At 36.9% G+C, this 14,299-nt stretch overlaps 3 protein-coding genes across 3 annotated transcripts; 2 read left to right on the top strand and 1 right to left on the bottom strand.

Annotated features, from left to right (window-relative positions):
• Nucleotides 1-26: 26 nt before the first annotated feature.
• LOC131020962 (UDP-glucosyltransferase 29-like) lies at nucleotides 27-1,682 on the bottom strand. Its single transcript, XM_057950017.1, has one exon. The coding sequence runs from the start codon at nucleotides 1,545-1,547 to the stop codon at nucleotides 198-200; it is 1,350 nt and encodes a 449-aa protein (XP_057806000.1). The 5' UTR covers nucleotides 1,548-1,682; the 3' UTR covers nucleotides 27-197.
• Nucleotides 1,683-4,456: 2,774 nt separating this feature from the next.
• On the top strand, nucleotides 4,457-8,014 carry LOC131020960 (CASP-like protein 1). The gene is made up of 3 exons (XM_057950016.1): nucleotides 4,457-4,947; nucleotides 6,830-6,956; nucleotides 7,659-8,014. Exons 1-3 carry the CDS (start codon nucleotides 4,658-4,660, stop codon nucleotides 7,881-7,883), a joined length of 642 nt encoding a protein of 213 aa, XP_057805999.1. The 5' UTR covers nucleotides 4,457-4,657; the 3' UTR covers nucleotides 7,884-8,014.
• A 1,906-nt stretch (nucleotides 8,015-9,920) lies between these two features.
• Nucleotides 9,921-13,150, top strand: LOC131020959 (probable serine/threonine-protein kinase At1g54610). Its single transcript, XM_057950015.1, has 8 exons — nucleotides 9,921-10,179; nucleotides 10,425-10,990; nucleotides 11,078-11,362; nucleotides 11,452-11,769; nucleotides 11,971-12,198; nucleotides 12,295-12,395; nucleotides 12,469-12,589; nucleotides 12,679-13,150. Exons 2-8 carry the CDS (start codon nucleotides 10,589-10,591, stop codon nucleotides 12,988-12,990), a joined length of 1,767 nt encoding a protein of 588 aa, XP_057805998.1. The 5' UTR covers nucleotides 9,921-10,179; nucleotides 10,425-10,588; the 3' UTR covers nucleotides 12,991-13,150.
• Nucleotides 13,151-14,299: the final 1,149 nt, after the last annotated feature.

Here is a 14,299-nt window from a genome sequence, read left to right as displayed (position 1 = left end):
AATCATACAATTTCCTTAACCAAAAATTTATGAAGGAAAATAAATACATCACGATTTACTTAACACAATATGATAAGAGGTCACAAAAGCATATATATAACTCCACAACTAAATTCAAATACAACACGATTTTATGAAGGAAAATCATTCAATCCGAATACGAATACGACACGATTTATACGAAAACAAAATTAGCATCACTTCTTCATACAAACCCTAGAAAGTTCCTCCACAACTTCATCAATGGCTCCTTCTTCCTCCACCTTCATCTTCTCCCTCAACTCCTCCACTCTCCTCTTAAACCCTTCTCTCCCTTCCACAAACACCTCCTTGATAGCCCTCGCCACCCCATCCCCATCAAACCCCCCATCCTCCCCCCTCGCCACCTCCACGCCGATGCCGGCCTCCACCGCCAGCCGCGCATTCACCGGCTGATCGTCCTTGAGCGGCACCGCCACCACCGGAACCCCGAAAAACACGCTCTCCGAAACCGAGCTCCACCCGCAGTGCGTCATGAATCCCCCCACGCTCCGGTGTGCCAAGATCGCCGCCTGCGGCGCCCACCCCCTCACCACCACCCCTCTTCCTTCCGGGACGGCGCCGCCGTCCCCCGCCGGCGACCGAGCAACCCATATGAAGTTAACACCACTCAGCTCCAACCCTTTTGCTATCTCCACCATTTGCTCCTTAGATAAATAATTCTCACTCCCAAATGAAATGTAAAGAGTTGAGCCTTCCTCTCTCTCATTAAGCCACTTCATCATCTCCAAATCTTGATCTTCATGATCATCGCCATGTGAGATCAAGGGGCCGGTTGGGACGAGCTTTCTCTCACATAACCTAGAGAGATAATCCATGTACTTGCTCTCGAACCCTCTATACGTCTTGATCAAGACTATCTCACAAGATAGTTCGAAGATCCCAAAGCAGAAGAGATCGGCTCCATCAACATTGCTAACTTTGATGGATTCACCTGCCGCAATCATATCCCTCTTCTCATGCTCTTTCGGTCTTATATCCTCGAAAGGGAATGTGTCCCAACTCTTGTGTGTGTGGAGGTGGTGGAAGAACGCGAGAGCGGTGGAGCCGGAGGTGGCGAAGAGGACGGGCGGGATGCCCTGGGCCGCCGCAGCCCTGGCGGCCCAGGGCTGGAAGCCGTCGTAGATGAGCAAGTCGGGCTTGAGCCTCGCGATGATGGCGGAGAAGGCGGGGGCCGACGCGTGGAAGGCCCCCATGAGGGTGGGCATGAGGTGGGGTGGGATGTTCTTGGTTGTGTGGTAGTGTGGTGGGAGCTCAGGTAGGGTTGGGAGATGGAGCTCGACCAGCTCGATCGAGACACGATGATCATCAGCGTCGTTGTTGTTGTTATTGTTGTTGTTGTTCAAGTGATTTTTGATGGAGTCGAGGTTGATGGGAGTGGAGCAAAAGTAAATGTGGAAGTGCTTCTTGGCTAGGCCTTTGGCTAGTTCAAGAAAGGGGAAAACATGGCCATGAGCCAACCATGGGAACATCAAAACCCTCAAATCATCACTTTGTTTTGCATCCATTGTTGCTACAACTCTATCTCGATCTCTCTAACGAAGCTTCATTATATGACATAAAAAAAACTCTTAAAAAAAAAAAAAAACTCTCAAAGATCACTTTGTTGTAGTGATTCAATAATTTGGTGGATCGAGGAAAATTAACTCGAGATCTCTGGTGGTTGGCTGTCCAATGCATTAATTAATTTGATTTTCGGATCCTAAACTGATTAAATTTTTAGATTTAAAGGTACATGTTGAAAATATATTTGAAAACACCTTATATTCATTTGAAAATATACACGCAACATTTGTTTAATCCCACGTTATTCATTTGAAAATTAATTGAAGTCCAATTATGAAGCTGCAGTCACATTGCCCAATGCCCATCCCCTCATTACGCTGCCACTATTAATATAAACTCCTTCAATATTTGACTTTTGTTAATATAATCAAGTGAATCGGATTTGATACCGCTAGCTTTAATTCGGTTTTCATTCTATTTTTTTTTATATTGTTAATTAACGATATGAGATTTGGTAGTTAATATTTGTGTTATAAAAATTAGTGGCGTTTGAAAGTGTAATCATTAATAATTAACTACATCATAATAGCTACGAAACCTCATGTCGCTAGTGATTTTTTTTTCCGTAAGTAAAAATAAAAGCAAATGTGTAATCCCAAAAAGGAAAATGTTTGATTCTTTAATTTTTAAAATAAGAAAGTCGTAAGAAAGTGTCTTGCATGTGTTAGTGGCACCCATGCATAATTAAAATATTTAAAGATAAGAATCAATCATGCTTTTATATGTAAAATAAGAACAACCAGCCGCGCATTCACCGGCTGATCGTCCTTGAGCGGCGCCGCCGCCACCGGAACCCCGAAAAACACGCTCTCCGAAACGGAGCTCCACCCGCAGTGCGTCATGAACCCCCCAACGCTCCGGTGCGTCAAGATCGCCGCCTGCAGCGCCCACCCCGGCACCACCACCACCCTCCCGTCCGGTACAGTGGGCCGTCGTCGTCCCCCGCCGGCGACCGAGCAACCCATAGGAAGTTAACACCACTAATCTCCAACCCTTAACTGGAGTTTGTGGATTTCTTTTTTAACAATAAATCTATGCAGGCATGCTATGGCCACTGGCCACCCACAAACTAGTTCAATAAGAAAAATTTTGATTTATTTAATTTATTTTTTTATATAAAAATAAGATTTAGTTATTTTATTGTATTCTCTACATTATAATTAATTTTTTTTCACATTTTTATTTATATTTATTTTTTAATAAAAATAAAAAGTTACAAAAAAATAAATATAATGTAGAGAATATAACGAAATAACTAAATCTTATTTTAATTTTAAAAATAAGTTAAATAAATTAATCTTTCTTCTATTTAAATAATTTGTAGGTGGCCATAACGTGGTTGTTTAGCACCACCTTTTTTAAAAAAAAAAATCAGCATTTTTTGGAATTAATTCAAAAGGTTTAGGCAAATGTTTGTAGTAGTAAACAAGTATAGATTCAAAACAAACAGCAACTTAGGTAACTAGGTTAATATATCAATACATATTTTTTAATCTTACTTATTGGTTTATTTTTCTAAACGATAAGTATGTTTTCGTATAACAGTTTGATTCATGGTGATGGCTTTTAGATCAACTAATGTGGACTTTTCAGCTACCAACGAGAAATTAATGGGAAATAATTAATTAACTATTTTCAGTGACGTGTTTAATTAGGTGAGTTGAGTTTTATTTTATTAGTATATCTTTACTTTTCGTGTGAAGATGCTTGTTTTTCTGTTTTATGTTTTAGTTGAGAAAAAATTAAGAGTCTTGAACTACTTACACTCGAGAATAAAGATAAAATTATTTTATCGATAATTATAGATGAGAAAATCAAAAGGCGTTTACGTATGATTGGTTTGATTTTTTGAAAAGGCTCTTTAATTAATTCCTTAAAAATGTGCCATTTGATGGTTTGAAATTGAATAGAGCTAGGATCTTATCTCTAGATTATATCTCCAAAAACAACTATATAGAGTTAATTATATCTTGGAACATTTGTCCCAATCAACCCTTATAATTAAAGAATAAAAATGAGACATTATTAATTTAGATACAAATTTAGTAATTTCTCTTATTATGTGCGCCAAAAAAAAAAAAGAGATAAAGAAAAACTCAAATATTTCTATAAGATGAAAACTTGTAGGCAAATTTATAATGATTAATGTCTTAATTCATAATTAGACTTAATGGTCCATAAATATAGCTTAATTTGAGTTGTTTCTAGCTTTCAATCAATCATTTGATGAATAAGTCGCAATTGTCACTTATCATAGGAGAAAAAATAATGACCTCAATCATTGAAGATGTTTAGGTATTTGAAGAAACCAGCAACGTTGTTGGTTGCAGGGCCCACATCCAACTAGCATATTACATTAAATTAAAAGTTTGATTATTAAACAAAGAGAAGAAAGGGGTTTAAGGGCAATAGTTTAAAATGGAGTTTAACTATTTATAGGAGAAAAAATGACATGAGACCAATAACTATATATATATTAATAATATAAAATACTAGAAAAAGATGAGAATGGTATATTCAATATCTAGTGGCTTATTACGTCATTATATGTATTCCAAGTTAACTTATAAATCATTGTTCTAATCTTAATTATTTAAGTTATAATTTCTCAAATCAAATTTATAGAACGAATGGTTTGGATTATTTATTACTTCTACTTTTTTTTAAATCATACTACTTCTGCTATTGGAATTATTATTATTTATATAATTTTAAAGTGAGGTAGATGGATTTAGAGATTGATCTCCAACATCGTTCACCAATACAAATGTGAGGAATTAATTATCACTACCTTATATTTTATATTCATAATTTTGAAAATAAAAGATCAGTCACTCCACAATTAGATGTATCGTATATTAATACTTGAATTAAAAACAAAAAATAATACAAAATCACGTTACGTACATGTATAGAATTCCCATTAATTTCCCAACCAAAATAACACATCTCTTTCTATATATACATCATATTCACACACTTTAAATCATCTTTCCACATCTAAAGCCACCCCCAAAAGTTAATCACACACACAACACACACTAACTACACCATGGCCTCCGTAGAGACCCCACCGGTTCCGGAGCCCGAGCCGGTCGTCGAGACTCCGGTTCCCGAGCCAGAACCGGAGGAAGCGCCGCCCACGGAGGTGGAGAAGGCGGTGGAGGAGCCACCCCCGGAGGTCAAAACTCCGGCGGCGCCCCTCGATTACCTAGCCCTAGCTGAGGTGGTGCTGCGTTTTTTGTTGTTTGCTTCAGCTCTAGTGGCGGTTGTGGTGATTGTTACAAGCAAGCAAACAAAGAATTCAAGAGATGCCAAATTCAACTATTCACCAGCTCTCATGTGAGTTATATATATGTATATATATAATTGAGTTTTAGTACAAATTTCACTTAAACTAAATACAATGAATCTTACGCTCGGCTTAATCTATAGAGTAACTGCACTTAACGAATAAAGCAATTGTACTTTCGTGGTAACGTACACAATTGTTTTGTATATAATTCCGCCCCTTTTGATATTAGAACCTGACCACAAAAATGCAAATACTCTATAAGTAAAAAACGTAGTTATTTTATAGATTAGTGCAAACGATTTGTAATTATACGTTAATTAACAAAGGTTTTTATTTGTCAATCTATATATATATATATATAGAGAGAGAGAAAAGTTAAACAGAGAATGCTAAATATTTAGAGAATAGAGAATTCGTGAAATAAAAACGAACATATCTACAATTTTTACGAACAAATCAATGTACCGCATGAACAGCAATTTGCCCCAGGTTCAATTAATCCTGCTGGTGGTGAGTTTTTCTCTTTTTTTACTAAATACGTCTGTTCGTTAGTTATGTTGATCTGTTCGTAAAATGTATAGACTTGTTCAAAATGAAATATATAATAATTCTCTGTTTAACTTGACCCTATATATATATATATATATAGGGGCGCGCTCCAGTGAGGCCCCCTATTTTTCGTGTAACATGAGTACAATGAATAAGACATATAATACTAATGAACAAAACGTATATCTAATGAACAAGATGCATATATTGATGAAAAATAAAATTTAAAAAATTCGTAATAAATAAGACATATATACTGATGAACAAGGCCATATATACTGATGAACAATGCAGTATATACTGATGAATAACAAAATTTAAAATATTCTGATCCCTCCAGGATTCGAACCCTGCGAAAAAAAATCATCCTCCAGATACAATATCAGCCATATGATTAATAAAATAAACGAACCAGATCGTGCCCTAGATCTCATTAAAATTAGGGGGTCTCATTGGAGCGGCCCCCTATATATATATGATGCACACACAAATATAATAGTATGATTTAGAATACTATGTACGTAGTTTTGTCACTTTGTGTAATGATGAAATTATAAATGATTAACTTGCTTTGATGATACGAAGTTATAATAGATAAATTCAAATGGAATTCGTGTTAATGATATTTTCACGTCCACGTGCATGCATGCATGCATTAATTTTTATTTTAAAAAAAAATAATCAAGCAAGTCTTTAAAATTAATGGTGATAATTATTGTTGTGCAGTTGATCATATCCTACTTAATAAATGAAGGCTACATGCAATTTATTAATTATCATAATATGAGTGGAATTATGTGCATCTTACTTTCCTTTTCAAATATTAAAATATACTAGTATTGATTAAACCATAACCTCTAAGAATATATACTTATTTAAAAAATATTTAGAGTTGCGTATAGACTACCTTCTGAGATTAATTGGCAAGTTCAGAGTACTTAATTGACGAACTAAAGTGCAAATTAATTTAAATTATTTTGTTTAATTATACTAGGCCCATGCACCTTGCAATTATACTTGTTAAGTATATTATTTTTTTGAAATTCTTAGAAAGGTTTGGAAAATATATACTTCCAAGCTTAATTTTGAGCTACATGTATTTAATATTGCTATATAAAGTTGTGGAAGGCAACAAATTAGATAAAGCAAAATTGATTGGTGATTTAATTAATTACTTTGCCATCACCTCAATTGACAGACAACGCTATAGTAAATAAATTATGCTTTGACTGCAAAACTGTTCACTAACTAATAGGAGTATTACATTTGTTATCATAAAAAAAATTATCATTTATTCAAGATTACTTTTGAAAAGGTAGTTAATTATTATTCTCTAAATATGAATTTAATTAATTTATTGTACTAATTATAAAAATGCAGATATTTCGTAGCAGCACTCTCAGTTGCGGGATTGTACAGCTTCATCACCACACTTTTGTCGTTTTATGCTCTCCTGAAACCTGGCTGCTGTCCACAACTCTTATCTCATTTCGTCATTGTTGATGTTGTAAGTTATTTTTTTTTTTTTTTTTTTTTACAAATTTAAATATATACTTCAATTATTTATTTTCACTAAAATTATCAAACGTATATAGCCCGCCAAATTTTGGGATGAAACCATATTTTTTTAGGTTAAAAAAAATTAAGCCCGAAATGGCTTTTAGACGGCATCACCATATGTTTGCATTACATATAGTGACGGACTCAAGAGGAGGCGAGTGGCCTTTAAACCCTCATCAAATAAAAGATTTTTTTTTATTATCATTTTAAAGTCGTCAAATTATCGGCTTTTTGTATGAATTATTGTATGGGAGCTTCATCATCAGATCGAATCGTAAGAAAATTGTCTTTTCAAAATACGATCGAATGCAAAATTTAGAAAATGTAGCCCTCACTAGCTGGATTTACATATATACTACATATGTCCACAAAAAATAGTCATAATAAGGGACGACACAAGTTTTAATAAAAAATAATTATTGTATTGTGAGTTGAGAATATGTCTCACTTAAAAAATAGTGTTTATAATGATAATTAATTGTATTGTGAGTGGAGAATAGAGCTCGCCATGTGATAGATATTTTCCAAAAATAGAAATGGACTAATTTTTGTGGACATCCCGAAATGGAAGATGGACTATTTTTTTGTAGACGGAAGGATCTGTTAATCAAACCCTAATAAGGAGAACTTTTTTTATCATTTTTTATAGATACTGCTAGGAATTGTGGCTGCGGCAACTGGATCTGCGGGTTCGATTGCTTACACCGGTTTGAAGGGAAACTCTCATTTGGGATGGGGGAAAGTTTGCGACGTTTACGACAAGTTTTGTACATACGTCGGAGCTTCCGTCGCTGTCTCGTTGTTTGCTTCTGTCGTGCTGGCTCTCTTGGTTCTTCTCTCTCTTCACTCTCTCTCTAAGAAGGTCCCAAAATAGACAACGCTGCACAACAACGAACTAGTGTGTGTTTGTGTGTGTGAATTGATTCATGACTTTGTGTATTCATTTTGTGCCATTTGTGAAAATGTAGTTATGTTCTTGCATGTGTATATATTTGATTTGTTGAATGCGTCATGTGCATAATTTGGTTGAATTGAAGTGATAGTTCTTGTAGTTTTAATTTGGTGCCAAGCTTTAACGAAGATTCGAATATGTAATCTGACTTCAGGAAATTTTAATCTGAAAAAAATTAAATTTAAAGATTCAGACAAATAGTAGTGAATATCTAATTATTTCAAGTATTTAATTAATAAAAATGGTGTTTTTACTGATTTTTTTTTGTGATTTGGGCTTCGTTGGTCCTAATGAAAATCCAACCTAAGAAATTTCGGCCTTTTGGGCCTTGAAATTTTATTTATTGGGCTTAGTTGGGCCTTTTGTGGTGATTATTGAATTGGGCTCACATGGTCAGTTATCTACATCATTTAGGGGGAGATAAATTCTACTCCTAGTTTTATTATTTGTTTCACTAGAAAAAAATAATATTACGGGTGATAAAAAAAATGCAATATATACATTTTCTTTAAAAATTAATTACTTTATAAATATATTTTGTAGTTCACTATGAAAAATGATCATAGTTAAACAACACATTTAATAAGATGGATTAGTAATTTTCTTTTCTCATACGATGGATTAGGTTAATTATCATTCGCTTAGAAGTTATGTATTTTTGTTGAGTTTACGCTAAGTTTGATACTAGAATTTAGGTAATGAAGTGAGAATTGAAAAGGGAAAGGGAAGCTTTGGAAATAAATATTCTTTTACGTGATTCAGAATATTGCGTGTGACATATTTATTACTCTTTTATTGAGTACAATAAATAATTACGATATCTAACAAGGTATATTGCGTATGCATTTTTAGATATTTGAATTATGTATGGTTGGAAAAAAGGAAAAGAAAAGGGAAAGATTTGGACAACTTACAATGATTATATCAACTTTTGTCATTCACACATGAACTAGCTTTGAATTTAAATGATTTTGAATGAATACATTTTGTAGTGACATATTTGTGTCATTGTCAATGTTAGTCCACTAATAGCTATTTTGGATGTTGGGTTGCTATCACCATATCTTAAATTTAAATTCCAATAACAAAATCTCCCTCATTTTCTTAATAGATACATACATGCATAGACAACATTTGTATATTTATATGGATGAATTATATTACATAAGTAGGAACTAAATAATATCCATGGTATAAATTGAATATCCAAATATTTTGTATAACTTTTTTCTATCGACAAAAAGTGCTACCACAAATAATTCATTTCCAAATTTTGTTAGGTTACTGTCAATTTTTTTTTTGGGGATTTCACTTGTCTACTTTATACAGGCATTTCTTTTTGTTTGATTATGCCCTTCTTTCTTTTTTTTTTCTAAATGAAAGTGATTTTAATGTTTTCTTCAATTGGATTTAAAAATTAATTTTTATTTTGTCTTGTATAGTTTGGAGATCTTGAACGGAAAATGACATATATTCCTTTTTATGTATATTTTGAAATATGCATATGATGATTTAATATTTCGAACCTTATTCGTATACATTTTATGAGAGGAAAAAGATAGCCGTAGTATTATTCTAGGTCAGAATGAACAAGTCCAGATCAGAATGAACAATATATTAGGAGTTCAAAAAGAAATTCGACTTTCAAATTATTACATCTTAAAAAAAAATAACAAAATCAGCTAAGCTCCGAGCTGTTTCGAGCTTTTTCAACTTACAGATCATTCGCATTAGATTCTTTCTCGCACTAAATAACAATTTTTGATTTACTAATTTGACAATATTAAATCAGAGCATAAATGCTACAAAACTGTATAAATTTAAAATGTATATATTCTTTCAAAAATCAATATATCTACTTTTTTTTGAAAAAAAAAATATATCACAAGAAAAATCCAATTCGCTTGACTAGGAAGTTTGCAAGAAAAAACAGTTTAATTTTCTGCCTCAAGTCAAAATCGAAGCACACGCTTTCTCTCTCTCTAAAAGCATTATATTTTATTCGAGAAATAAAAAATATGCGCAAATCGAACACTCACAAGCGCAGATCTGGTGTTTGATCATTTGCCCCACTCACACCAAACACAAAAAACCCATTCTTTTTCCTCTTCCATTTTCTGACCAAAGTGGAAAGTGGGAATTCAACTGTTCAGCTTTAGCTCACTTCTTGATCTTTTTTGTTTAATCCACAAGAAAAGGGCAGCTGAAAAAAAAAAAGGTAAGTCGCAATAAAATCCATTGGCTAATAGTTTCTACTGTTATATTATTGTGTTTTTGCCTTTTGTAGGTATGCTGTCTTTGCTTGTTCATTCTTGAAATGTTGTATTTCAATTATTGCTATGATTCAATTAAAGCTAGGGTTTTTTTTCTTTTCCATTGAGTAAAAGACTGTATCTTTATTCATTACTCATTAATTCGATGTGGAAAAATGCACATTTCATTGGTTGCTGTTGGATACTTCAGGTGGTGCAGTGAGTGAGATTGATCTGATTTGGGAATTCAAGATTTTTTTTTATGGTGTAAAGTTTTGATTTTTTTTGGAGGGGTGTGGTTATATTGTGGTGGGGTTTGGATGTTGTGCAAGAGTGTAGTATGTGGTGAGAAATGAGGTTTTGGGTTATTGAGAAATGGGGTGTGTTTTTGGGAAACAGATCCAGTCGAGTAGGGATCTTGTAGTTGAGAAGGAGAGAGAGAAAGATTTGGCCTTGTCATCAGGGAGGCGAGAGAAAGTAGTGGTTGGTTCAGTTAGTAAATCCGAGGAGGGAGGTGGTGGTGGAGGAGGAGGAGGGGGTGGTGAGGTTCAGAATGGGGGCCAGAAGGAGGAGGAGGAGCGGAAGGAGGAGAATGCACGACGGCCAAGGGGCGGGAGGAGGAGGTCGAGGCCAAATCCGAGGCTAAGTAATCCTCCTAAGCACATCCATGGCGAGCAAGTGGCTGCCGGTTGGCCGTCTTGGCTCTCTGCTGTGGCCGGGGAGGCCATCAACGGATGGACACCTCGTCGTGCTGATTCATTCGAAAAAATTGATAAGGTAAGAAGTTGGTTTAGTTCTTTTTTCCTAGTTTGTTGCGTTACCTAATTGTGTGTATGGTTTGTTGTGTTTGTGATTATGTGTTAGATCGGACAAGGTACTTATAGTAATGTGTATAAAGCTAGAGATACCATAACGGGGAAGATTGTCGCGTTGAAGAAGGTTAGGTTTGATAACTTGGAACCCGAGAGCGTGAGGTTCATGGCGAGGGAGATATTGATCCTGCGCCGCTTGGATCATCCCAATGTCGTGAAGCTGCAAGGACTGGTGACATCTCGGATGTCGTGTAGCTTGTACCTCGTGTTTGATTACATGGAGCATGATTTAGCCGGCCTTGCATCGAGCCCCGGGGTCAAGTTTACTGAGCCCCAGGTGGGCTCTTCTCATATACTCATTTCGTATCCTTTTCGCAGTTGGCTTCGTAGTTTTTCCTCATATGCGTAATCTGAATGGAATGATAGGTCAAATGCTACATGCGTCAGTTGTTATCCGGCCTCGAGCACTGCCACAGCCGCCATGTGTTGCACCGTGATATCAAGGGGTCGAACCTCCTCATTGACGACGGAGGGGTGCTCAAGATTGCTGATTTCGGATTGGCTTCCACCTACGACCCTAACAGCAAGCAGCTCATGACTAGCCGCGTGGTTACCCTTTGGTATAGGCCGCCGGAGCTGCTTCTTGGTGCGACTGAGTATGGTGTCGGGGTGGACTTGTGGAGCGCGGGATGCATCTTGGCCGAGCTATTCGCTGGGAAGCCTATCATGACCGGAAGAACCGAGGTATAATTCCATCTGACATATATATGATGATCGACAATTGATGATCTTAGGTTTCGTAATCTAGGTGTTTCTGATACATTGTCTGATGTATGAGGTTTTCGTTTGAACGAGTTTGTGTAGCCACTTAATAGTTGGTTTTTCGCAAGCTTTCTTCGTCTAGGGTTCCTCGTGTTTGAGACGAAACTCTTGAATTTGCGTTAGGTGGAGCAGCTGCACCGGATCTTCAAGCTATGCGGCTCTCCATCGGAGGAGTACTGGAAGAAGGCGAAGCTTCCTCACGCGACCATATTCAAGCCCCAGCAGTCGTACAAAAGATGCATACACGAGACGTTTAAGGACTTCCCGCCATCAGCGTTGTCTCTGATCGACACGCTCCTTGCGATTGATCCGAGCGAGCGTCAAACTGCTGCATCGGCACTAGAGAGCAAAGTAAGCCTCTCTTTCGTAAAAATACACACTTTTATAATAGTAATAGATGCGTTGCGGGTTACGCGTTACAGAGATCTCGTTTTGTTCCCGTCACAGTTCTTCACGACCGAGCCTCACGCGTGCGATCCCTCCAGCCTCCCGAAGTATCCACCGAGTAAGGAGATGGATGCCAAACGTCGCGATGAAGAAGCTCGAAGGTTTTTTCTCAACCATACATTTTTACTTACCTTGATCGAATTCAAGATTTTAGATGGATCTATGTGGTTGTAGGTTGAGAGCTGCCGGTAAAGCCCAAAACGACGCTGGCAAGAAGGCTCCTCGTCCACGGGAACGAGGAATCCGGGCAATGCCCGCCCCCGAAGCCAACGCTGAGCTACAAACCAACATCGATGTATGTTTTTTACCTGTTGGCATTTCATGTTTATCGCCTTTTTTATGATTCTACGACGTATTCTCACGATCTTGCCCTCGACAAAACAGAGACGACGGCTGATCAGTCACGCGAACGCAAAGAGCAAGAGCGAGAAGTTCCCTCCTCCGCACCAGGACGGAGGAGGGCTCCGTTTCCCTCTTGGCTCGTCCCATCACGTCGATCCGGCCTTTGATCCTCCCGACGTGCCATTCACTTCCATGAACTTCTCCTACGCCAAGGACCCGATCCAGGCCTGGTCGGGCCCGTTGGTGAACCCTTCCGCGTTCGGAGCTCCCCGGAGGAAATCCAAGCCGTCGAAGAAGGATCATCGCAGAGACAAGAACTCCGCCCGAGGCAACGAGACGAGCACGGTGACGTAGCATCGTTTTCGACACTTGTTCAACACAATGTAGGTGCGGATGCTGCAAACTCGCGCGCTGCGTCCGAGCCAAGAAACGTCGGACTGCCTCGAGAGGTGACGGAATCCGGTTCTCGTGTTTTTCGACTGTTCTTGGGAATCAGCAGAGCCTTTCTTATGTGTATGTTTTTTTTTTTTTTTTTTTTTTTTTTTTTTTTTTTTTTTTTGATCGGGCAAAGTCATATTAGATGTTAGTAGTTAGTTCCCCATCCACTTCAAGAACCACCTTATCTCTTCATTCACCAAATCCACCTTATATCTCCAATCTCCAATTCGCTCCCAAGAGGGATCGAACCCGGGTCACTTCACTTAAGTGAGGACCTGGTGGCCAGTGGGCTAAGCCCCCTGGTTGCCTTTCTTATGTGTATGTTAACTCACATTTTTCTTTGGCCTCATCAAGGTTTAGTATCTTCATCTCTTGAACCCTTTCCCGGCTCGGGTTCGATCCGGACGGGGCGTTGGTGTAGTCATGGGTTCGGGTTCGGGTTCGGGTTCGGGTTCAACGCCTTCTAAGTCGAGCTAATGAGACCACACTCTCATGAGTAAAGAAGGCAGTTGATTGGTTGCTAGAATAGGAAAAGGCCAATGTTAGGTGTTCCATTGGTATATACGATTATAATTTAATTTACTCAAAAGGCATTTATTTATTTTTCTCGGAATATCTTAAATGTAGTTGTTCTTTTTTTAGCTTTGATTTGATTTTTTTAGTGAACCTGAAAAAAACCAATGAAATAATTTACATTTTACTAAGCATTTTCACATGTGTTTGTATTTGTTATGCCAATTTGATCATCCCCACCACTTGAGAAAATGATGAGAGAATTTTATTTTTTATTTTGAAAAAATGGGTCCCTTTTTAAATTATGATATAATTGGTCTTACCAAATGCAAAATTTTATTTTCTTACATTTTGTTTTGTTAAAAATTGTCAATTTTATTTGAATATAAATATTATTAGTCCGATTTAAGTTACAAAATATTGAAACTCAAAACAATTTTTGGGCCGGGTGTAAAATTTGCCCTTTCGAATGTGGGCTCGGGCCAGCCGTGCTGCGGAAAAATGGGCCCGACTGATTTTTGATCCGGCCCGAAATGAATTCTAATTTTCGGCCCAGCCCGGCACGGTGACTTGATGATTTCTATAACTCTAGACGCACCCACCATTTTTTTTAATTAAATACACTTACAATTATTGGTGGCCATAATTTTGGCCTTGATTACAACACTAAACTAATTGGTAGGAATTTGTCACTAATTGATATATTTATTAG

Source organism: Salvia miltiorrhiza, chromosome 4 (assembly GCF_028751815.1).
Source record: "Salvia miltiorrhiza cultivar Shanhuang (shh) chromosome 4, IMPLAD_Smil_shh, whole genome shotgun sequence".
NCBI classification, from domain to species: Eukaryota; Viridiplantae; Streptophyta; class Magnoliopsida; order Lamiales; family Lamiaceae; genus Salvia; species Salvia miltiorrhiza.
Note: the sequence above shows the minus strand (reverse complement) of the source record. Positions and strands in the feature narration are given on the sequence as shown.

Coding starts and splice junctions, on each gene's coding strand:
- LOC131020959 (XM_057950015.1), top strand. CDS start 10,589: ATGGGGTGTGTTTTTGGGAAACAGATCCAGTCGAGTAGGGATCTTGTA. Junction 11,770..11,970: donor TCATGACCGGAAGAACCGAG/GTATAATTCCAT, acceptor AATTTGCGTTAG/GTGGAGCAGCTGCACCGGAT. Junction 12,199..12,294: donor CATCGGCACTAGAGAGCAAA/GTAAGCCTCTCT, acceptor TTCCCGTCACAG/TTCTTCACGACCGAGCCTCA.
- LOC131020962 (XM_057950017.1), bottom strand. CDS start 1,547: ATGGATGCAAAACAAAGTGATGATTTGAGGGTTTTGATGTTCCCATGG.
- LOC131020960 (XM_057950016.1), top strand. CDS start 4,658: ATGGCCTCCGTAGAGACCCCACCGGTTCCGGAGCCCGAGCCGGTCGTC. Junction 4,948..6,829: donor AACTATTCACCAGCTCTCAT/GTGAGTTATATA, acceptor ATAAAAATGCAG/ATATTTCGTAGCAGCACTCT. Junction 6,957..7,658: donor ATTTCGTCATTGTTGATGTT/GTAAGTTATTTT, acceptor CATTTTTTATAG/ATACTGCTAGGAATTGTGGC.